Source organism: Chiloscyllium plagiosum, unplaced genomic scaffold (assembly GCF_037043375.1).
Source record: "Chiloscyllium plagiosum isolate Xiang-an unplaced genomic scaffold, Cpla_swu_hap1 HiC_scaffold_16, whole genome shotgun sequence".
In the NCBI taxonomy this organism is placed as follows: Eukaryota; Metazoa; Chordata; class Chondrichthyes; order Orectolobiformes; family Hemiscylliidae; genus Chiloscyllium; species Chiloscyllium plagiosum.
Window position 1 is genome coordinate 34,873,094 of NW_028270154.1, and position 26,039 is coordinate 34,899,132.

The 26,039-nt window shown below is 39.9% G+C and overlaps 1 protein-coding gene across 1 annotated transcript in view; it reads right to left on the reverse strand.

The window, feature by feature from the left end:
* Positions 1 to 26,039, reverse strand: part of LOC122556908 (cyclin-dependent kinase-like 4) — an 81,783-nt gene that overhangs the window by 41,936 nt on the left and 13,808 nt on the right. The window contains exons 4-7 of the mRNA XM_087995043.1: positions 19,502 to 19,614; positions 8,532 to 8,671; positions 3,910 to 3,998; positions 307 to 454 (exon numbers count right to left, since the gene is read on the reverse strand). Coding sequence (XP_087851169.1) covers positions 307 to 454; positions 3,910 to 3,998; positions 8,532 to 8,671; positions 19,502 to 19,614 — 490 coding nt within the window. The remainder of the gene's footprint in view (positions 1 to 306; positions 455 to 3,909; positions 3,999 to 8,531; positions 8,672 to 19,501; positions 19,615 to 26,039) is intronic.

Consider the following 26,039-nt stretch of genomic DNA (forward strand, 5'->3'; position numbering starts at 1 on the left):
TTTGTGTGGTGTGAATGTTACTTGTCACTTTTCAGATCAATCAATGCTTTATCTTCCCGAGCTTTGTGGAGTTAATTAGATTTACTTCCACAGTAATTCCATTGATATTTGGGAATTTCTAAGCTTATATTAAATTACAATTGTGTTCTTTGGATACAGGTATGTGGAACAAAATTCTTCATCCCAACAATGAGATGATAGTATCTAATTCTTGGCCATTCAGTGCTTTCTAAAATATTGCCAATGAACATTCACCCATTCAATGTATTGAAATAATAATGTCATGAAGGAGCCCATAATTCTCACCTTTCCGTGTTTTTTGGCACTTTGTTTGACAGTTAACATCGCTTTTTCATATTCTATAATTTCTTTGCTGATGTTTTTGCGTTTTCTGACCAAAAGTGGATTGTCTTTCATATCCTTAAGAACTTGAGCTTGAATCTCTGGTATAAATCTGCAAATACAACCAAATATTTCAAAGGATCCTGCAAACAAACCTCAGAGTTTTTATGATTTAATTATTTTTACGATTGTCATTCAATCACAATAAATTCCAAAATGAACACATCCATTTTTTTGGTGATTCAATTTTTAAATACATATTTATTGTGGAAACCAACAACCAGCCTGTTTCACTGAAACAAAGTCTGCTGCTCCCAGCTAACTCATTCCTGCACCCCAAGATCAATATCCTACAGTTTTGTGAAAACAAACAAAATCTGTTCATTATGAAACATAACTGAATCTTCTTACACTAGTTACATTATGTTCTACTCCTTCCTTGAGCAATGCTCTTTACTTACTTATCGAAAGAACTGTGACTTTTCCTTGTAAAAATGTTTTCATGCACTCTTTGCTTTTTCTAATTTCCTCTTTAATTTCATCACTGAACTTTCTGTATTCCTCTAGGCTTTCTGCAGTATTGGTCTCAAGTAACAGATGCAAGCTTCCTTTTATTACTTTATCTTATTGGCATGTTCATCAACATCCAGGAGGCTTTGAATTTGGTAACCTCAGCCTTTTTCCTCTTGGGAACATATTTCCCTGGACTCCTCACTTTTTTTAAGGTTTTTCACTTAAAGTAACCATTTCCAGTTCACTTCTGACAGATCACATCTCAGCTTATACAAATTGTCCTTGTCCCATTTGAGAATTTCTCCTCCTGGCCTATCTTTATCATTTTTTTCCCCATAACTGCACAAAATCTAAGCAAATTATGCCTTGTGTGAAAGGGCGGCACGGTGGCACAGTGGTTAGCACTGCTGCCTCACAGCGCCAGAGACCTGGGTTCAATTCCCGCCTCAGGCGACTGACTGTGTGGAGTTTGCACGTTCTCCCAGTGTCTGCGTGGGTTTCCTCCGGGTGCTCCGGTTTCCTCCCACAGTCCAAAGATGTGCAGGTTAGGTGAATTGACCATGCTAAATTGCCCGTAGTGTTAGGTAAGGGGTAAATGTAGGGGTATGGGTGGGTTGCGCTTCGGCGGGGCGGTGTAGACTTGTTGCGCCGAAGGGCCTGTTTCCACACTGTAAGTAATCTAATCTGATCACTACCACTTAAATATTATCCCACTGATAACACTTACCCCATCTCACTTTACTCCATAAAACTAAATCAGAACCATTGCCTCTCTAGTTGCATTTTCTCTACACTATCAAAAAAAATTCTCCTGAAAGTAATTTAAGAATTCTGCACTCTCTATAACTTTATACAGATTCTAGCTAATACTGAGGTAATTGTGGATCCATCACAATTGTACACATCTGCAATTTGCCTAAACATTTCCTTTATTATTTCCTTTTAACTGTTTGGGAGTCTATAGTATATTTTCAACAGTGTGACTGACCGTTCTTTGTTCTTCATTTCAACCTGCTTGGTGTCATTTGACAATCGTTCTGACATATCATTCCTGCTCACAACTGTGTGTCTGTAACTAATATTGTGATGCTCTTTCTCACCCCACCACCCCCCAACACATTTGAAAACCCTACAACCAGAAATGCAGAGCTGCACATCCTGTCCTTCTTCAAGCCACATTTCTGTAATAACTACAATATCATACTTTCAAGTGTTTTCTAAACATTCAGCCTTTTCAACTAAACACTTTCAAAGTTTGTGAGAAGATTTGTAGCTCGGGTGCTCGTTGTGGTTGTGTTCGTCGAGCTGGGAATTTGTGTTGCAGACGTTTCGTCCCCTGTCTAGGTGACATCCTCAGTGCTCGGGAGCCTCCTGTGAAGCGCTTCTGTGATCCTTCCTCCGGCATTTGTAGTGGTTTGAATCTGCTACTTCCGGTTGTAAGTTCCAGCTGTCCGCTGCAGTGGTCGGAATATTGGGTCCAGGTCGATGTGCTTATTGATTGAATCTGTGGATGAGTGCCATGCCTCTAGGAATTCTCTGGCTGTTCTCTGTTTGGCTTGTCCTATAATAGTAGTGTTGTCCCAGTCGAATTCATGTTGCTTGTCATCTGCGTGTGTGGCTACTAAGGATAGCTGGTCATGTCGTTTCGTGGCTAGTTGGTGTTCATGGATGCGGATTGTTAGCTGTCTTCCTGTTTGTCCTATGTAGTGTTTTGTGCAGTCCTTACATGGGATTTTGTACACTACATTGGTTTTGCTCATGCTGAGTATTGGGTCCTTCGTTCTGGTGAGTTGTTTTTAAGAGACTTTAGAGAATTGTAACTTTTACAAAGGTTTTGAGGTTTACACATGAAAGAACTGAAATCAACATGGTTATTCTAACAGATGGGAGATTTAACAAATAATCCAGGTCTTTTTCAATATATAATTTCAGTTACATCACACTGTAATCTTTTGCTATAAATTCTGTGTCTTACAATCTTATACTCCACAACCACCTGATGAAGGAGCAGTGCTCCGAAAGCTAGTGCCTCCAATTCAACCTGTGGGACTATAACCTGGCGTTATGTGATTTTTAACTTTATAAAATCATGAGGGGCGTGGGTAAGGCAAATAGACAAGGTATTTTCCCTGAGGTAGGGGAATCCAGAACTAGAGGGCATAGGTTAAGTGAGAGGAGAAAGATATAAAAAGGGACCTAAGCGGCAAATTTCTCACACAAAGAGTGGTGCTTGTATGGAATGAGTTGCCAGAGGAAGTGGTGGAGGCTGGTACAATTACAGCATTTAAAAGGCACTGGATGGGTGTATGAATAGAAGGGGTTTAGAGGGTTTCCGTGCTGTACATCGCTCTGACTCTATATCTCTTTGCATAGTTAGTTTAAATCCTCTCCAACAGCACAAACAGACCCTGACATCCCTGCTGAAATACAATTTCTTTGATTTATACAAGCTCCATCTCTTGCAGAACCATTCCAAACAACCCTGGCATCTAAAACCTCCTGACATAAAGAAGCAACATCTATTCCCATTGTCATAACATGTCATATTAATCTGTGCCACAAACATACCAATACCAAACTGAACTAATAGGCAAGTAAGCTACTATCACAAATCTGCCATTTCATTTTGAGACGTCATGCAAAAGAGCGAGCCTTTTTCTCACTTATTCTTGGGATGATGCAGGCAAGGCCACACTTACTGAATTTTCAGATACTCTGTGAAAGAACAAAAGGCACTCAGTTTGACCAGCTGCTTGCTAGGGTGGGACTTCCCCCTCCCCAAGATGAGAGGCTTCTACTCTGGACCAATTCAGGCTACTTCTGTCATATAACCACAGGAGGGAAGCCAGCTTCTGAGCTGGCAGTTTAAGATCCACACTTATATTGGGTGAGCTGGTGGTTGCAGGAGAAATACCTCCATGTACCATCCAGACGAATTATACATGATTTGTTCCATTTCCATTAAAGTATGAATCCTTATTCATTCAATTATGACAAAAACAATCTGCAAGATTATAAATATCCAGTAAAATCTCTGAATGAAAATGTCCTCACTTCTCTGAGAATCCATCTGCTGTGAAATATTCAGCTTTCAGCAGCTCAGTGCATGATGATCTCTTGTCTGGGTCCATTTGTAAGCATTTCTGTGAAAGTGTCATAAATAGATATGTCTGTCAAGTAAACCTGTAACTGTCACTCAGATATTGAGCGACAAAAACCTAAATTGCACTAATTAAATCAGACAAGGAAATTTAATCTGGTACCCAAAATTAGTTGTAGTTAATTATCTAGGAATTCAACTTTCTTAATCAGGAATTATTACAGAATTACTTTCAAAGATGATATCTTATTATCTTGTTTCATATTTGAAGGAGAACCTGTATTTGAAGGAGAAGATGTAAAAGCTGTACAGAGGAACCTCGATTATCCAAATACCAATTATCTGAAAATCAGATTATCCGAAGGAGACTTCGAGGTCCCGATGGAAACATTACATCAAAGACGTGTTTCCAACAGTGATCACGTCTTTTGTTTACAGTGATTAAACAGGCACTGTCTCCAAATGACTGATTACCTGCCCTCTCTCTCTCCCCAAAGTTTCCCTGGAGTTCTACAGAGGGTGGACCCTAACTCCTCCTTCCCCAGATAATCTCTCCAACATTGTCCTATACAGGGCAAACGCGGAACCTGTCAAAGATTTGCAGTTAAAAGCTGTGTGTGTGTGTGCGCATGTGCATGTGTGTGTGCGCGTGTGTGTGCGCGCACTATTTGGAGACTTACCCCACAAAGATAGCAGCGGCAGCAGTCTTATTGTTGGTGTCCAGTCCAGCTGCCCTGGAGAAGGGGGCGGGTGCGTATGAGGTTGGGGGGTGGTGTTCGGGGTGGTAGTTGGGGGCAGTGTTGGACGGGGTTGAGGGCAGAGTTGGGCAGGATTAGGAATGGGGGGGGACAGAGTTGGGGGCAGTGTTGGATGGGGTTGGGGAACGGGGAGGCAGGGTCTCATGCGCCGTGTGCTTCTGCAGTCTCCTGAACGAGGAACAGACTTTAAAAACGCCAAGCCCCTAATTGAGATTACAAACCTGGCTGGTCCGAGGCCCCTCGGGGGAGGAATCCCGCACGAATACAGGTTTTATTACATCTGATGTTAACACATTCCGAGCATGTAAGAGACTTAAATATACACTCTGGTTAGTTGTAGGTTAGATTAGTAGATAGTTGAGTTTTGTTTGTTTTTTTTCTTCTTTTTCGTTTTTTTTGTTTTTTTGTTAAATTTTGGCTATTGTTTATTTGAGCTAATTGTATATCAATGTTTATATCTGAGAGTTTTGTTTATTTTTGTAAACTTGTAAAAATGTTAAATTTCTCATAAAAATATCTATTAAAAAAACGCCAAGCCCCAGAGGAAAGGCAATTAATCGATTAACCAAATAATCGATTATCCGAACGAAAGAGTGCCCGCCCATCACATTCTGATAATCGAGGTTCCTCTGTAATGAGATCATGTTGGATGAGATTGCTGTTGGACGAGTAATCCAGAGACCCAGATAATACTCTGGAACCCAGGACTTGAATCCTACCATGGCAGATGATTGAATTTGAATACAACAATAATTTGTAATTAAGAGTTTAATGATAACCATAAAACCAGATCACATTAATTTTCATGGCATCAGGTCAAACATGGGCAAGGAAACCTCCTATTGATGAACACATATCATCTTCACTTTTCTGATGACTCAGTACTCTTCCAAGTTGGACAATATTTGGAGAAAGCACTGAAGGCACCAACGTCATGGAATATACTATGTAGGGTACCTCAATACTCACCACCAGTTTTGGATTGGCAGTATCAATACTAATGAAGTTTATCACATTCTAGCAGACATTGCTGATAGATTAGGGCTACAGCAGGTGGTGAGGGAACAAACAAGAGGGAACACATACTTGACTTTATCCTAATCAACCTACTGGCCATAGATGCATCTGTCATGATAGTATTGGTAACAATGATCACTGCACGGTCATTGTGGAGCCAAGGTCCCTTCTTTACCTCATTATATTGAGAAGACCTTACATTGTGTTGTGTAGCACTGTAACTGTACTAAATAGGATAAACTTCTACCAGAGCAATCAATTCAAGACTGGGCATGCATGAGGTGCCATGGACCATCAGCAGTAGAAAAATCCTACTCCAACATAATCTACAACACAATGGCCCAGAATACTCCACCATCATAACCATCAAGCAGGGTAGTGAAGAGTGCAGGAAGGCATGCCAGGAATAGTACGAGGAAAACCTAAAAATGAGGTGTCAACCTAATGAAGCTACACAACAGCTAACTTGACTGTCAAAAAACATAAGCAGCAAGTTAGAGCTAAGCAATTCCACAACCAACGAATCAGATCAAAACTCTGTTGTTCTACCACATCCAGTCATGAATGGTGGTGAACAAGTAAGCAGCTTGTTGGAGAAGGAGGCTCCTGAAATAACACCATTTTAATAATGAAAGAGCACAGTGCATTGGCGCAAAACAATATCTGATCGACAAACACTGATAAAGTGCACAGTAACCCTGTGCACTTACAATTAAAAGGAAAGTAAGATCATAAGACCATAAGAAATAGGTCTTGGAGGAAGGAAGCAAATGTACTGTAGCCAAAATTTCACATGGTATAAAATAAGTAGAATGGTAAGATATGAGATGGATATAAACAGATTACAGAGAGATATTGTTTGGTTAAGTAAGAGAGCAAAAGGTTGCAAATTAATATAATGAGGGAAAATGTGAAGTTGTTCATTTTGGAAGGGAGAACAAAAAAAAGTATTATTTTAAATAAGTAAAACTGCAGAAAGTTGTAACACAGAAGGATTTGTTATTTGTACAGAAAGCTAGCACAATGTTGCAGCAGGAAATCAGGAAGGCTAATGAAATGTTGGCCCTTATTTCAAAGAAACTGAAGTATAAAAGTCGGGAAATCTTACTGTAACTGTACAAGATTCTGGTGAGACCACATCTGGACTACTATGAGCAGTATTAGTCACCTTATCTAAGAAAATATAATATTTCATTGGAGGCAGTCCAGAGAATTTCATTAAGTTGACTCCCAGTAAGGGTAGATTGTCTTATGACTGGAATTTCAAAAGATTGAGAGGTGATCTCATTGAGACATACAGAATTCTTTTAAGGGTTTGACTGGGTAAATCCTGAGAGGATTTTTCTCCTCACTGGGAGGTCTATGGCTAAAAGGCACATTGCAAAATTAAGGGATGCCAATTTAAGACTGAGCTGAGGAGGAATTCTTTCTCTCAGAGGGTTATGACTCTTTGCTAAAGGAGAGCTTTGGGGGCAGAGTCCTTGTGTATATTTAAGGCTAAGATAAACAGATTCGGGATCAGTAGTTACGGGAATCAAGGGTTACGGGAAAAGGGCAGGAAAGTGGACGTAAAGAGTGTTGGATTAGCAGGTTCAAGGGGTAAATGTCTACTCTTGTTCCTATTTCTTATGATCTTACCTTCCTTTTAAATGTTAGGTGCAATTCAGTCAAGTAAAATTCCCTTAATTTTCTCTTTTTATATATAACCACAAGTTCTATTTCACACAAACATCTTTTCCCACCGAGGTTTGAGAAGATTTGTTGCTCAGGTTGAGATTCTGGATGGAGGTTTGCTCACTGAGCTGGAAGGTCCATTTTCAGAGGTTTCGTCATCATGCTAGATAACATCTACAGTGAGCCTCTGGATGAAGCGCTGCTGGTCTAGCCTGCTTTCTATTTATATATTTGGGATTTCTTGGGTCGATGATGTCATTTCCTATGGTGACATCATGTCCGGTTCTTTTTCTCTGGGGTGGTAAATGGGATCCAAGTCAATGTGTTTGTTGATAGGGTTCCAATTGGAATGCCATGCTTCTAGGAATTTTCGTGTATGTCTCTGTTTGGTTTGTCCTAGGATGGATGTGTTGTCCCAATTGAACTAGTGTCCTTCCAGACTAGCCACTAGGATACATGAACATCAACTAGCCACAAAAAGACATGACTCACTCTCACTAGTCTCCTTACACATGGATGAGGAAGAACACCACTTCGCCGGGGATAACACATCATCCTAGGACAAGCCAAAAAGAGACATGCACGAGAATTCCTAGAAGCATGGCATTCCAACCAGAACTCTATCAACAAACACATTAACTTGGATCCCACTTACCACCCCTGAGAGAAAGAACCGGAAATAATATCACCATAAGAAGTGGTGTCACCACAGGAAATGACATCACCGGCCCAAGGAAACCCAAACATATAAATAGAAAGTGGGCTACACCAACAGTGCTTCATCTGGAGGCTCACTGAAGATGTTACCTAGCATGGTGACGAAATGTTTGAAAACAGACCTTCCAGCTCAGTGAGCTAACCTACATCCAGATCTTTTCCCACTATTAAATCACCCATGATATTTTTCATCTTTTAACCACTACCATTAAATTATTCATGTTTCCAATTGTTCAATTTACGCTCAGAGCCCATTAACGGCAATGCAATAACACCAAATGTGAATGAGGAGGTCAGGAGGAAATCAAAATGGAATTGGAAGAGGTAAAATTCCTTTTTTAAGAAAGTTGAATAATCATAGCACACATGCCTCTAATAACTGATTGTAATTGACTCCCTCTCCACTTTACCTTTACCAGCACAGTCAACGAAGGATTACACCTTAACAGTCTTTTTTCTGGTGATTCAGGTCTTTGGACATCTGGTAGACATACCCCGGCAAATGTAGGATTTTTGCTGAAAAGACTCTTGAGGCGTGGTGTTAAATTTCCTGAGTAAAATAAATAGCACAAATTAAATATTGCAGCTCAGATATTAGTCAGCTACAACAAATAATACTGTAAGAGAAGGTCCTGTATTTATCTGTATTGCCATATAGCTTAAAAATTATAATACTATATTTTGCTGTAAAGGTTATGGCGAGGTTAACAGTGCTCACTGCTATTTGGAGGTCAGACATCAACTTCTGGTCTTTGCACATCCACAACTAAAAATGGAAATGTCTGAGATGTGATATTCCACCAAATGTATACCACAAATGTCATCTCTCCATCCAATTCCCACCAAGTACTTTGAACAATGTGAAATTGCAGCATTTGCCTCATAGGGCTGAATTTTACACTCCCCTATTGTACTTGAAGGTGGAGAGCATGTAAAATAAATCAGGTCAGATAAGTTACCAGATTTGAGAGATTGGTGCTGGAAAAGTCAGGCAGCATCTGAGGATCAGGAGGATTGACGTTTCCGGCATAAGCCCTTCATCAGATAAGTCACCAGGCAGCCTATCTGCCTTGAGCTCTTTTGAAGCCAATAGATAATTAACAGCCATTTAGAGGCAGCAATCCACATCTACCACAAAAGTTCCAGTCTGTAGAGAAATAGGGAAGTTAGGGAGGCAGCCGAGCAACTTTGACAGCACAATCTGCTTTGAGAAGGAAGGGATTTGCTTTCTTTAAGGACACTCATGTGCTCAACAAGAGAATGACTCATTTGTTCATTCGCACGAGTTTGTCTAATCCAAACCGCATCCCCAATCCCACTGCTTCCTTGCTGGGGCATCCCAGCCACACCCACACAAAATTCCTGAAACTCAGCTGAACTCCAGGAGATTGCTTCATTTCTTAGTGAGGACTGCTTGTAGTCCCAATAGTGGGTGCCAGTTGTTTTTGGGGATGGAAGTTCCCCTCTGCATTGATTAAAGCCTCCCCCAGAATTTTGTGCCTGTGGGTAATGAGGTTTCATGTCTACAACCTTTAGGTTAGATGCTTGGATAATATATCCTCCAAATTCCATTCTATAAAATCCATCCTACAAATATGCTTGAATCCCGAAAGAAATAGTTGGGTCTTGCCTAATCTAGTGTAAGTAACTTTTAATAGTGTGACAAGTCATGTATTACTCCTGAACTATCTCACTGCTACCAAAAATGAACATTTGGAATTATCGAGTCTCACATTTTCTGATTTTACTTCAACTATCCTAGTATTGTTAGATTAGAGATTTAAAAGATTTAAGAATTCAGATATTTAGGGTAATGAAATTTGAATTTTTACCATTTGCTTTCTGTCTTTTAATCTTTTTTTCCTTTCTTTAATTTGCTTTCTTTACCTGATTTGAGTTGACATTGAATTTAATATAACAACTTCTACTTCTTGGTTCAGAATCTGAGCTATTCATGAAAAGTTCTTTAATCTGTTTGATGAAGGAGTTAATAAGACACTGTGCTTGTTGGATTTCTAAGTTACCATTAGGCTATAAGGAATAGGATCATCGCTGATCCGACATCCTGCATATTCACTTGCCCGATTCCCCGACTGATCATTGTTTTTTTACTCTCTCAGCCTTAAATATACTCTGCTCCCAAAGCTGCCTGTAGTAAGAGAAAAGAAATTCCTCCTCATCTCAATCTTAGATGTATCCCCTTTTGTTCTAAGACAATGGCCTCTGGTCCTCGACACTCCCATAAGGGGAAACATCCTCTCAGCATGTACCCTGTAAAGCCCTTGGCGGTGTGGAAGGGGGAGTTGAAGTGTTTGACCAGAGGGTGGTAGGGTTGTTTGGTGTGTGTGTCCAGAGATGTTCCCTGAAACGTTCTACACGTTGGTGTCTTGTCTCCCCAATGTAGAGGAGACCACATTGAGAGCAACAGATAAAGTAGATGACATGTTTGGATGTGCAAGAAAATCTCTGCTGGATGTGGAAGGCTCCTTTGGGACTTTGGATGGAGGTGAAGGGAGAAATGTCGGTGCAGGTTTTACACCCCTTGCGGTGGCAAGGAAAGGTGCCGGGAGAGGAGGGTGAATTGGTGGAGGCTGTGGACCTAATGAGGGAGTCATGGAGGGAGTGATCACTGCGGAATGCTGAAAGGGATGGGGAGTGAAATATATCTCTGGTGGTGGGGTTTAATTGTAGGTGGCGGAAAAGGCAGAGGATAATGTGCTGAATCCGGAGATTAATGGAATGTGAGGACCGGGGGTTCTATCCTTAGTGCAGTTAGAGGGGTGGAATTCAAGGGCAGAGGTGCGGAAAATGGAGGAATTTGTGCTGGAGGGTATTGTTGACCACGTGCCAGGGGAAATTGCAGTCCTTGAAATAGGAGGCCATTTGGATGTTCTGGAGAGAAATTGCTTCTCCTGGGAGCAGATACAGCAGAGGTGGAGGAATTGGGAGTAAATGATCACGTTTTTTACAGGGGTGGGGTGGAAGGAGGTGTAGTCCAGGCAGCTGTGGGAGTCAGCGGGCTTGAAGTAGGTGTCCACGTTGAGTTGGTCACCAAAGGTGGAGATGGAGAGATCCAGGAAGGGGAAGGAGTTGTCTGACCTGGACCATCTCAGCCTCTTCCCTCAGCAGGAGGAAGGGGGATGTGTGTGACTGATACAGGAGGGAAAGCCCAACTCAATAGGGCCATTTAAACGTAGAGCCCAGTTCGAAGAGACCCATTTTGACTGGCCCAAGGATTTTATCCCACAGTATGGGAGTCATGAATTGATGAAGATGATGCAAATTCCCTTGAAGAACAGATAAGGTCCACTTAAGATCATGATCTGAAATGTTTTAGAACTGTAATCTTTAAACAGGAAAAGAATAGGCTGAAGCAGCTGTTGAAGGTTTAAGGAAACTGTCTGCTGGATTGCTTTGATTGACAGATAATTTGGTATTCCCATTTGTTTTTGTAGTTTTAATCAAACAGTTTAATTTGTAATCAAACTCTTTGAATGTGTTATGATGCACTTCCATAGTCATTACATCCTAAGGTGGGACTTAAACTTGGAGCTTTCTGACTCAAAGGCAGGGACACAAGACCCATTTTTTTCAATATTAGTCTTTGTTAACATTTCCCAAGGGCTCTGAAAATATCATAAATGCTGGGGAAGTGGTGCTATTGAGGAAAATTCATTTAACAATTGAACTTGTTAAAGGATGGATGTAATATCAAGCATAACCATGCAAAGAGAAAACTTTCTATATGGAAATGATTTTGCAGGTTGAAAAATACTCAGAAAAGTCCAGAGAGGCTGAACAAACTGAACAGCTGTAGCAAGTTTCTGCAGGGGTCAGCTTGCTGAAAAAAAGTATAAGCCCTAAAGGGGGCAGTACAACCAGTGAAGATTGATGTAGCTAAATAAAAATGAATAGAATGAAGTAGTAACACTGATTAATGCCTCTCCAGGCTGACAGATAGTGAGGAAGATGCCCAGCTTAGTTGAAGAAGTGAGGGAAATCACTTGGTTGTTCAAAGGAATTAACATAAGGTATGTGAGTTGAAAGAAGCAGAAAAGGTGATCTACAGAATTTCCAAAGCCAGTTTCACCACAGAAAAGATTAGGACCACAGAATGGTTCTAAAAGGTTAACTATTGCTGACAAATGGATCAAACAAATATCTGTGTTCATGCAGTTCAAAAGTTAACCACACCCCTCAGTGTAACACAGAGTACAGCTGCCAAAGTAGGATTCCTGAATTCAGGTTTAACCTTGACTTTATTAAAATGATTTGTTGGGTAAAAGATAAAATCAAGGACTTCAAGGGAAAGGAAAATTCTCTGAACTGGAAGAATTATTGACCTCCCTCAAAAAGAATCAAGAAATTGAGAGCTATGCAATGACCATACTAGACAGGAATAGCAAACCTTCTGTCTAGAAAATAAACAGCATATTCATGATACTCTTGTAACAGCAAAAAGGGACTTTGACCAAAGAAGGGTTGAATTACAGGCCCAATGAGGGGTCAAATTGCTAAGGGAATCTAAAGGGTTGAAATCTGGCAAAAGAACAAGAAATTTTTATTGGTAAATAACAATGATTGACTGCTCCTCAGATGCTGCCTGAACTGCTGTGCTCTTACAGCACCACTAATCCAGAAAATGAGCTTTGAACTTGCCTGGCACATTCTTTGCAGACCTCACTAAATGAAAACGCTGTAAATAGAGGCAAAAACAGAAATTACTGGAACAGCTCAGCATGTCTGACAGCATCTGTGGAGAGAAATCAGAATTAACGTTTCGGATCGAGTGACCCTTCCTCAGAGGAAGACCTTTTTAAGAAGAGTCCCTCAACCAAACTGTAAACTCTGATTCATCTCCACAGATGCTACCAGACCTGCTGTGTTGTTCCAGCAATTTCTGTTTCTGTTTCCGATTTACAGCATCCGCAGTTCTTTCAGTTTTTATTTAGCTGCAAATAGAGAGTTTAGCAAAGTCCAAAGGCAAGAATTAATACAAGCTGTATTAAAAACTAGGAAAAAGAGAAAGGAAATAATTCCCAGATAACAGCTAACTAGGAAATAGTCAGAAGCTATATTGCAACCATCACCTGCATGAATGTAAAATAAAATTGCTTTTTGTTTTTAAAACATAATTTTCTAACCCAAAAGAACATATCTAGGTTTTATTTATTTCCAGTAAGGCAGTAGATACATGACCAAATAACTTATAGAAAACCTGCTTTAAAGACTACAATTTTTTTTTCAAAATCCTTGGAAAAGATTGTTTCAAAATATCTCCAGGCCAGACGGAGCTGTGGCTGTCAGACTTAATCTCCGCACCAAAGATGGCAAAAGATGATCCTCAAGATATGTGCAAAATGAAAAGCAATCTTCATTTGGGTAAGTAGCATTGATTATAAAGGAATTATTTGTCAAACAACAGAAATTTCTATGGGGAAAGGCATAAATGAAGTGTTTTATTATCAACATACCTTGTTGCTCTTGTATTCGTGATTGACCTGGCTTGTTGATCCTCAATGCAATTACTTTTCACTGTTACCCAGGAGATAACAAAGCTTCAGTGATGACTCATTGTGAGAATGAAAATTAGGCATCGAACATAACAAACCTAAGAACCACAGGTGGGGGAAGGATTGTCTTCGAACTGCAAATGCCTTAAACAAAAACATGATCGAGCTTTTTGTATAGGTCACATGGTAACAATACCTTCTTAACTTGCAAGCAAAGAATGAAACAAAAAAGCAACCAATCTGTCAAGAAAGAGATCCCACCTAGAATCATCTGGAAGAAAGTTCTCTCCAGTGGGTGAGGAGAAAAAGAAATCTCAAAACAAGTAATGGTTTACTGTAATTTGTCGGCTAAAATTGCCATGCCTACGAAACCAAAGTCAGGAGTCTTCTCTCTCTCCTAAAATCTGTTGTTACATTGAGCCCACCTCACATGAAAACACCAACAATTCAACTGCAGAAGATATCACAGTTGCTGGATTGGATTTCAACAGTTAACCTTAATTTTAGCAAGAAGAAACTCAAACAACATTGCATGCGCCAATTGTATATTGTAGAGACCTATTGGAACTTTCTCATTTGAGATATTCTTTTGCCTGATGAGTATTTGGTTTAGTCTTGGCATCTTGTTTGATATCAGGTGGAGTATTATGTACAGCTTGTTGTATCACCATAGTCTTACAGACCATAGAGGCTGCTCTCTCATTACAGAGAAGACCCTGGTGGTGATTTAACCTGAGGGCCACTAATCTTCAGGCAAGGGAAGAAGTTAAGAAGGAGAGTCCTTCATGGTAACTTCAAACTGGTAATGGGAATTGAACCCACACTGTTGGTATCACACTGCTCTACAAACCAACAATCCAGCCAACTGAGCTAAGCCGACAGCTTGGAGAATATATATAGGAAGGATGTGAACACATTAGAGAGAGTTCTGATGAATGGTTGCAGGGATGAGAAACTTCAGTTATGAGCTTTGAGGAACTTGGGACTGTCCTCCTTAGAGAAAGGAAGAGACCTTTGATAGAGGTTTTCAAAATCATGCTTTGGCTGGATAAAGTAGAGAGGGTGAAATTGTTTCTGCTTGTAAAGAACCAAGATGACACAACAGAGATTTAAAGTGATTTGCAAAAGAAGCAAGGGCAAAATAAGAAAAAAAATCCTTTTCACACAGCAAGTAATTTGTGTTTGAAATGCGCTGCATGGAATTGTGGAGGAGGCAGTCTCAACTGAGGCATTGAAGAGAGTGTTAGATGATTACCTGGATAAAAATAATGTGTAAGGGCATGGGGATAAAGCCAGAGATTGTCAAAGATAATGATATTCATTTGCAGAGCTGGTGTAGGTACAATGAGCAATAGCCTCTTTCTGGAGAAAGTGAGGTCTGCAGATGCTGGAGATCAGAGCTGGAAATGTGTTGCTGGAAAAGCGCAGCAGGTCAGGCAGCATCCAGGGAACAGGAGAATCGACGTTTCGGGCATAAGCCCTTCTTCAGGAATGGGGAAAGTTTGTCCAGCAGGCCTCTTTCTGCACTGTAAGACTGATGTTATTCTGTAATTTTTTTAGTTAATAAATTTATCACATTATTCTTCAGGGACCTTCAACAAAAGTTTGTAATAAACTGGCCTTTAACCAGTCCACACAAATGTTTGACCACTTGAATTATACAAATTAAAAAAGGGGAACCTATAAACATCAAAAGATGTTGACAATGATAAGCTTAAGAGACCTGTGCTTGAACATTGCAATGATAAACACAGCAGCTGAAACGTCCCTTCAGGAATGGGCTTTGTCAAATAAATCACACAGTGATTGATGAGATGCTTTGTAACACCTTAAGTGACCAGCCAAATTATAAGTCAACAATTGCCCTAGCATGGGCAGTCTATGTGAAAAATTAATCTCACTGTTTCAAGGCTAAGTCTGTATCAGTTGGTCTTTGGAAGCAATCCAAAAATACCAGTGATGTGTAATCTTTCCCCAGCCTTGGAAGAGACTACATAGTTCCACCTTTTCTGTGCACTTGAATGACCTAGATACAGGGAGAAGAACATTCATCAAGACAAAAGTCACAGGGAAAATTTGGCATCCCTTATGACATTGAATTATGCTACGGGAGATAAAGTTTAATTCTGGGCATTCTTTAGATTATAAAAGAGATTATCAGAAAAAGTGGAAGGGTTACATTAATTGATAGGGAAAGGTAGTAATTCTCCAACCACAGTAGTCAACCTAGCTTAATCAGGATTGATTATTACATTGCAGAATCTGAGCAACACTAGAAGGTAATGAAGCAATGCAATTCACTTAATTATATGTTTGACAGTTATGGAGGAACAGAATGCAATGCGTAAGAGACTGAAGGAGGATAGACAAAGCTATTTCTCACCAGAGTAACAAATATAACTGAAGGGACTGTTAGAGTTTCAAATGCAGGTCTTTTTAAGACCCAACTATATCAACTCATGGATCCAAGTCAGGATGATGAATAGCTTGGAGGGGAAATTGCAGGTGGTGTTTTGATGCATATCTCCATCTTTGTAGATGGCAGACATGGTAGGTTTGACAGGTATTGTCGGAGGAGCCTTGGTAAGTTACTGCAGTGTAACTTGGGATGATACTGTGTATAAATGGTGAAGTTGCCAATCTATCAGCTTTGTTCTGGGTAGTGTCAAACTTCCTGAGTGTTGTTGGAGCTGCACCTATCCAGGCAAGTATATTTATTACATTCCTGACAAGTGCCTTCTAGATGGTGGACAGGAACAATGAGACAGGAAGTGTGGTACTTGCCATGGAATTCCTAGCCTCTCTGACCTGCTGTGTTCCCTCAGTACTTACCTGATCATTGGTAACCCCCAGGATTATGATAATGGAGCATCAGTGATGCGACTGAATATCAAGGGATGATGGTTAAATTCTCTTTTCTTGGAAATGGGCATAGCCTGGTAATTTTGAAGCACAGATGTTACTTGCCAATTATTAGCTCATATTGACACTGGCCACTTAATTATCTGAATGTTGCAAATGGTGTTGAATATAGTACAATCGTTATCACTGCTAATACATCTGAAGATGTTTGAGCCCAGGACACTACTGTAAAGAACATTTGCAGTAATGTTCTGGGGCTGAGGACGTTAACATGAGATGACCACAACTATCTTCCTTTGTATTAGTTATGATACCATTCAGTGGACAGATTTTTACTATGATTCCCCTTAACTCTACTTCTCTTTGGTCTACTTGATGCCATTCTTAGTCAAATGGTGCCTTGGTGTCAAGGATAGACACTTTTGCCTCACCTTGGTCTTCAGTTCCTTTGTTCATGTTTGCATCAAGGTTATAATGAGGTCAGGCACTGAGTGGCCTTAGCAGAACCCCAGACATCAAGCAGAACTTTCCTATCTATGTGTTGCTTTTTAGTCCTGTCAATAAACCCCTTCCATCACTTTGTTGACAATCAAGTATCTACTGATTAAGTAGGAATTGGCTGGGTTGGATTTGTTATGCTTTTTGGGGATATAGGTAATCTTCCATATTGTTGGGTATATGCCAATGCTTTAGTTGTACTGGAATAACTTGGCTGGATGACGGCAAGCAGCAAGTCATAAAATCATAGACTAGGCAAAAGTGAGGACTGCAGATGCTGGAAACCAGAGTTTAGATCAGAGTGGTGCTGGAAAAGCACAGCAGGTCAGGCAGCATCCAAGGAGCAGGAAAATCGATGTTTTGGGCAAAAGCCCTTTGCCCTACAATATGGAAGCAGGCCATTCAGCCCAGTGAGTCACACCGACCCTCCAATGAGCATTCCAGCCAGATCGACCCACCCTCCTATTCTTGTACCCCAGCATTTCCCATGGGTAATCCACCTTGTCTGCGCATCCCTGGACACTATAGGCAACTTATCATGGCCAATACACCTACATGGGCGGCACAGTGGCACAGTGGTTAGCACTGCTGCCTCATAGCGCCAAAGACCCGGGTTCATTTCCCGCCTCAGGCAACTGTCTGTGTGGAGTTTGCACATTCTCCCTGTGTCTGTGTGGATTTCCTCCGGGTGCTCCGGTTTCCTCCCACAGACCAAAAATGTGTACGTTAGGTGAATTGGCTATGCTAAATTGCCCATAGTGTTAGGTGAAGGGGTAAATGTAGGGGAATGGGTCTGGATGGGTTGCTCTTTGGAGGGTCGGTGTGGACTTGTTGGGCCGAAGGGCCTGTTTCCACACTGTAAGTAATCTAATCTAATCTAAAAAAAACCTGCACATCTTTGGACTGTCGGAGGAAAACCAGAGCACCTGGAAGAAACCCATGCAGACACCAGGATAACGTGCAAACTCAACATAGATAGTCACCTGCAGGTAGAATCGAACCTATGTCCCTGGTACTGTAAGGCACCAAAGCTAACCATTGTGCCACTGCGTCACCCAAGTTGTCAATACTATTATCAGAATGCACTCAGGGCCATCGCCTTTGCAAGATCCAGTGCCTCAGCTGTTCCATGATATCATGTGGCATGAATTAAATTGGTGGATGACTGGGCACCTGTGATGCTGTAGATCTCAGAAAGCAGCCTCAGGAGGAATTCTTGATAAGGCATAGGAAGTCAAAGCAATACTAGTGGCTTGGGATTTCAGAGAGGGACTATTTAAACAAAATTTTAGAGTCGACTCCTCCACAACAGGAAACATGACCTTGAAGATTTTTTTCAACTCTTTTAGCCAGATATTCTTGGGAATGTTAGTCAATTGGTTTTGCAAGGTGAAAATTTGAAAAAAAAGAAGTTTTTTTGAAACCACTTAATGAAGAAGGGAAACTATGGAAATTAAACAAATGTGTTTATGCATTAAATGATATGCCAAGGGTATGATATTTGTCGGATAGATGTTTCTTTCTGAAAGTAGATTGAAATCATACCTGACAACATATTACTGGTATCACAAATAGAAACTCTCAGACATCTTTATGATCATGTCAATGATTTTCTATGCAAAGGTTCTGTGGAAATTGAGTGATTTGATTCAGATAGGATAGAGATCATTTTAATTGCAACAGCCTTCTGGGGCTTTTTAGAATACGTGGTTAGTAAGTACTCAGTCCAGGTCTGGAATAATCTTAACTCAACAATTACAATGTTAAATCATTCCCCAGTAAATCAGACCAAGTTGCTACAGAGTGATGATCTGAATCTCGAGAAGAAGGAGGTCAATTAAAAAGTGATAGGACAGTTAAATAACTGTGTATTCAGACAAGATCTGATGAGAGTTATGACAAAATGGAATGGAATACAATGATGGAACACAATAGTTGGGGAGGCTCCAAAAACAGAACTAAATCTGGGGAAATGCCCACTCAAGTTTTCACTTTGGGTGATCTGAGAGATGAAGTTAGCCGTTTTCAGTGACTCTTCCCGTGTCAATCCTCCAGATGGATGTTCAAATAAGGCTCCAGCCATCATATCCTTGATGGGAGAAATATGGAAAATGTTGCTCTAAGCATGGGAAGTTAAGGTATAAGACAATAAGGTTTGTAAGGCTCCACCTGTAAAACAATTTATTGTCCAGGAAAAGTATGTGATTTTTAATATACCTCACTATCTGGTTTGAATCCACTTCCCATGTGAAAATGTTGTTGCTCTCCCTCTCGGGAAAGGATGTTCTTCTTTGAGTAAAAAAGAGCACAATTGAATACTACTCCAGCTTTGGTCTCATCAACACCTTGTATAAATGTAGTAAAATTCCTTTACTCTTGCATTCCAATTGATTACTTGCAACTATTGTGGGGATATATTTTATTTCAATTACATCTCTGTTAAATTTGTGTGAATATCTTGTACAATAGACCATGAATAATAATTAAACTTTTTAATTTGTACTTACCCACTTGTGTCACTATCTTGTGGATCTGATCTAAGTCAGAGTTTCCTGGCAGGTAAGGGTTTCCTGTTGCCATTTCAATACTCAGGCATCCAAATGCCCAAATATCTACAGGTCTTGCAAAGAAAATATGTATTATTGTTTTAGGAAATATTTATTGTGATCAATTATCCCTTAGAAATCATTCTTGAACATAAAGTGCTAATTGTTCTGTGTCAGATGTAGCACATGTACAAACTGTACTGAGGTGATAATTTTTATTATGTTTTATTGCAACTGTTCTAAAACTTTTAGCAGAAGTAATAATGCAGAATGCAGTGATCCTTTGGAAATGGTAATTAATTAAGTGATCAAGGGTTTCTTCACAAAATCCTGTGGCTTGATCTTTAACAAGCAATAAGAGTGACCTCATGCATTCATCGATAACAGCAAGAAAACCTTAAAACAGTGTGCACATCCTGTCAACAAGATATTTTTTTCATGTTGTCATGCTTTTTATCAGCATATTCCCTTAAGCTCCTAGATATTTTTCTAAGCAGTCTTTTCAGATATAAAATGACACACCTTTTGGAGCAGATGGGTCTTGAACTTGGGCTTCCTGTCTAGAGGTAGGGGCAGTGTGCTACAACAGCCCCTTCCCTTGTGTTCCCAGGTATTTTTTAATCAACTTGTTCAAGGAGTTTTTAAACCCTTCTGGAACAGGTGGTATTTGAATCTATGCCTACTAGCTCTGAAGTAGGGACAGTACCATTGCACCACAAGGGTCCTCTCTTAAGTTCACATTTATTTCAGTAAATGTGTTACAATATAGATTTTTTAAAATTAATCTGTTGGGGCTTAGGTGGGAATTAAACCCAAGCCCTCTCATCCCCTTAAGTTCCTTTTTAAAAATACTTTTGAACCAAGATGTCCAAAAATGTTATTACAAATCTCTGGTGTGACTTGAATTCCAGCCTCCTAGTTCAGAGGCTGTGCCACAAGAACTGTCCAAATTCCTTTCAATTTTACCACAAGCAGGAACAACACTTTGCCTGGATAATAAGGCAGCATCACTGTTTCAGCTCGGTTTTGAACTGGGGACCTTTCATGTGTTAGGCAAAGGGTCAATCATCACACTATAGTGCTCCCTTAAGTTTCCTTTTCTTTATCCAGAAGTGCTCTTACCCACAGCTGAACTTTCTTTTTTCCATCACTGAATCATGAGTGGATTTTAATTTCATGTATTAAATGCCACCAAAATCATCCATTTTTTGCCCCAATTGATTAATTTACATGCAGAGCCAGGTCAGGGCAGGGCAATTTTTTAATCAATCTGTTCAGAGATGTTATGATACACCTCTGAAGCAGGTGGGACTTGAACCCATGTTTCTTGGATCCATTGTGCTGCAAGAGGGCCCATGTCCACACAACCAATTGTAAAAACCTGTGTGAACTTGTCCAGCAGTGATTTCAACCTGTCAACAGTGTTAACTTTTCAGAAATTACAGTTTTGCGGATACCAGTTCCTCAGCATGTACTGCAGATAAAATGGTGCTCCAAGCAAATCTACCTCTCAAGCACAAACAATGATAACATGCCCTGCCACTTCTGTGGGCATCAATGATGATCCACAGAAGTGGCAGTGCATGTTATCAGACTCAGGATTGAGACGATACATAGAGATGATGAAATCATTACGGATTCTACCATGAGACTGAGACCTTTCTGCTTCCTAATGTGTAATTTGTTTTGCACTTCACATATACCATACTGAAAAAAATCAAGCTGCAATACAAAAATAAAAATAGAAAAGATTATTTTAAAATTGGAGACTGAATGAGGTCTGTTCTCCATGTTCAATTATTCAGTGCCCTCTAGCTCTCAGGTCCATATAGTCTCTCACTGGGAACGGTTTTATTTTAAAATAGTCTGGTATGTGTGCAATTTAGTTTATTTCCACATTTGACAAGTAAATGGCCAAGTATCTGCACTATATATCAATAATGATTGATGGATGAGTTCTTAACAGAGATTCAGAAATTTAATACATTTGTTGACATTCAGCCTGGTACTGGCCTGTCATGAATTACATTTTTATCCAATTTAAATAAAGTTCTTCAAGTTTGAGATCCCTAGAGTAAAAATTATCAGGTTTAGGTATAGGCTGCAAAGCATCAAATTGCCTCATTCTAAAATAAGTGTAGAAGTTGAGAATTACAACTGAAATATCTGGAATAGATACATTGGAATAGGAGTAGACCATTTAGCTCCTCACACTGGTCTTACCATTCAATAGATCAGAGTGATAGTTATCTCAACTTTACCCACTTGCCTTGGTTCTGTAACCTTTGGTGATGTGTTTTGCAGCTTTCCGTATGTTAGCCAATGTAACATTTACCACAAAGACTGGATTATTATTGAGTCAGATATCTTGAGGTTTATTAACAACACTCATTATTAACAATGCTACAATGTTACTAATCTGAAAAGACAGTATGGGTTCTGTCCTTACTGATGCTACTGTATATTACACATAACTGATTTCATTACACAAAGAGGGACTTCATACTACTTCAGACAATTTATACTTGAACATCACATGTCATGATGTCATATAACTGCGTTAAAGTTACAGGCTGGTCTAAAAGTTATGCCATAATCCAATACTTGAAGGAAGCACTTGTAGTAATATTCCTTTCTCTAGGCCAGAAGACCTGGACTCATGTCTCACCTGCTTCCAGACATTTTATAATGTATTTGAACAGGTTAATTAAAAGTATCTTAAAATCTGAGCTTTTCTATTTCCAAACAAAAAAGTAAATGTTATATTGCATTTTGTTTTGTAATGCTGCAGCATATAACTGCCACAACTTAACTAAATTTCTTGCTTATCACAATCAATAACTTATATCCACATAAACATTTGCATTTTGTAACATAATGATCTGGACATGTTTCTGGAGACGGAGTTTATGTATTTTACAATTTGCGATAAGCCATATGATAAAGAAAATAAGGAGTACCTCTGCAATTAATTAATTATACCAGCTCATCATTTTCTTTTAGAAAATGTTGAACCTGAACTAAAGCAGAGCGTTCACTTTTGCTTTCAACAATCAGAACAAAAATCACAGCAGAACAGAACAGAATTAGTCAACCTTTGCCATTTTGAGACTATTTTGCATAGCTAGCAGTTAAATGACTAACCCTGTAGCATTAAAGCAGGTGGCTTGTAATCATCCTTTCAGTTAGCCCAGGATTAAATATTATACATAAGTTAGCTAAAACTGCACAACAAAATACATTGCTTAAAAAAAATCTAAAATGAATAATTAACAATAATTTAGTTATCTGAAAATACTTATCCAAAGGCATCATTATTCTTGAGACACTGATAGACAATGTACACAGCTAATTAATAAGGCTTATTCATCAATTGACCTGATAACTTGCACTTTGTGACATATCTTTGCATTGCTGCAAAATAGTACCTGGTCTCAAATAATCTCATAGTCATAGAGATGTACAGCACAGAAACAGGCCTTTTGATCCAACTTGTCCATGCCGACCATTTATTCTAACCCAATCTAGTCCCATTTGCCAACACTTGGCCCATATCTCTCTTAAACCCTTCCTATTCATATACCCATCCAGATGCCTCTTAAATGCTGTAATTGTACCAGCCTCCACCACTTCCTCTGGCAGCTCATTCCATAAACACACCACTCTCTGTGTAGAAAAAGTTGCCCCTTAGGTCCCTTTTATATCTTTCCCCTCTCACCCTAAACCTATCCCCTCTAGTTCTGGATTCCCCCATCCCAGGGAAAAGACTTTGTCTGTTTATCCTATCAATGCCCCTCATGATTTTATAAACCTTTATAAGGTTACCCCTCAGCCTCCGATCCTCTAGGGAAAACAGTCCCAGTCTATTCAGACACACACAACCCCACCCCCACCCATAGCTCAAATCCTCCAACTCTGGCAACATCCTTGTAAATCTTTTCTGATCCCTTTCAAGTTTCACAACATCCTTCAGATAGAATTGAACACAATATTCCAGAAGTGGCCTAACCAATATCCTATACAGCCATAATATGACTTTCCAACTCCTATACTCAATGCTCTGACCAATAAAGGAAATGCCTTCATCACTATCCTATCTACCTGTGACTCTACTTTTAAGGAACTGTGAACCTGGACTTCAAGGTCCCTTTGTTCAGCAACACTCCCTAGGACCTTACCATCAAGTGTATAAGTCCTGCTCTCATTTGCTTTTCCAAAATGCAGCACCTCACATTTATTTAAATTAAACCCCATCTGCCATTCCTCGGTCCATTGGCCCATCAGATCAAGATCACATTGTAATCTGAGGTAACCTTCTTCGCTGTCCACTACATCTCCAATTTTGGTGTCTTGATTGGATTCCAGCCTGTAACTCATTCCCAGGGATCCAGTCTCTACTGAGATATTACAAGATGCAGATGTTTAAGTGGATATAGTTATTGATTGCCATATGCAAATTATTTAGTTAAATAACACAAACAAATCTTTATGTTCTTTTCTGTAGTCTCTAGATTGTACTCAATCTACAGCCAGGTGAGGAAGAGCCAGATGCAGAGGTCCATCAGTCCCAGTCTCACAGAACACGTCCCTTCAGAAGTAGAACAGGCAGAACCCTCAGAGGATGCACTGTCCACTAGAGCAGATGAACTCACCTCAGTTCCATTTGGTTGCTGCATTGTAACTCCAGAATATAAATACAGAGGTCTGAGTATACATTTCAAGCTGGGTGCGGATTTCAAGTCAAGTGAATTTGGAGGGTGTTGAGTTTCTTCACTGGACAGCATTTGGCTCCTACTTTAGTACACTGTAAAGAGCTAGTGTCAGAGTAACTGGTAAGTAATTAATTGTTGGTACAGCTGAGAGATGGCACAACAGCTCAGCAGAGCAGAAGGTACAGCACGCAGAATGTGTGTCATGGACATATCATATGTCTGAGCTGAACACATCTACAGGAAGTATCATGAGATCACAAGTTGAACGCCGGGTTATGTTCCTACAGATTGGTTCAAAGTCATTGCTGTATATCCACAAACCAGAGGATTTTAAGGATAGCACAGAGGAAACTGATCGTATCTCAGCTTTAGGATGTGCAGACAGATAAGAAATAGGGGAATAAAGTTCTCCAAAAGAACCAGGCAGATATTGCAGGAAAAGATGATCTCGCTGGCAAATCAGCTTTTCACTTTGGATATCAGTGAGCGCAAATGGTTTCTCAGAAGAGTGCAGTCAAATTGAAGTCAGGAGAACCACAAATGGCTCAACTACACAGCAAGAGAGAAAGAAGTGTGGAAAAGCACCATTGATAAGGAATTGTTAAGAATCATTGGACTCTAAGTGCAAACTGATTTCTCTACACACCTGCTGAGTTTCTTAAGCAATTCCCATTTTAGTTTGTTTCAAATCTCCAATATCAACAGTTATTTGATTAATATTGATAGGGGAGTATTTAGTTAGTGGAACGGACAAGTATTTCTCTGGCCATAAACATGACTCCTTCAAACATGCCACGGAAAGGCTGCAGGAAATGTTGCTGGCGAATTGAAATCAGCCAACATTCATGGTCCACATCAGTATGGATGATTTCGATAGGAAGGGGAATAAGGTCCCAAAAGCAGATTTCCAGAGCTTGGAAGGATCTCCAAAATAGTAATCTGACAATTACCACTATGCCCACTTGGTAGTGAGCGAGGAAATAGAAGAATTGAGTGATTAAACACTCGGCAGGAATACTGGCATAGGAGAAGGACAGTGGATTCCTGATGCATTGAGACCAGTTCTTGGGAAGATGGGACTGATACAAAATGGATAGACTACAGCTTAGCAAGACCAGGGATAACATTCTCACAAGGAGATATACCAGAGCTATTGGGAAGATGTAAACTTGATTAGCAGGGGAATGGGAATATAAGTTGGAGCTCAGAACATAGAACATTACAGTGCAGTACAGGCCCTTCAGCCCTTGATGTTGCACCGACCTGTGGAACCAATTTGAAGCCCATCTAACCTACACTATTCCATTCTCGTCCATATGCCTATCCAATGACCATTTAAATGTCCGTAATGTTGGCAGGTCTACTACTGTTGCAGGCAGTGCATTCCATGCCCCTACTACTCTCGGAGTAAAGAAACTACCTCTGACATCTGTCCTATATCTATCATCCCTCAATTTAAAATTACGTCCCCTCATGCTAGCCATTGCCATCCAAGGTAAAAAGGCTCTCACTGTCCAATCCATCTAACCCTCTGATTATTTTATATGACTCAATTAAGTCACCTCTCAACCTTCTTCTTTCTAACGAAAACAGCCTCAAGTCCCTCAGCCTTTTGTCCTAAAACCATCCCTCCATACCAGGCAACATCCTAGTAAATCTCCTCTGAACCCTTTCCAAAGCTTCTACATCCACATCCTTCCTATAATGCGGTGACTAGAACTATACGCAATACTCCAAATGTGGCCGCACCAGAGTTTTGTACAGTTGCAGCATGATCTCATGGTTCA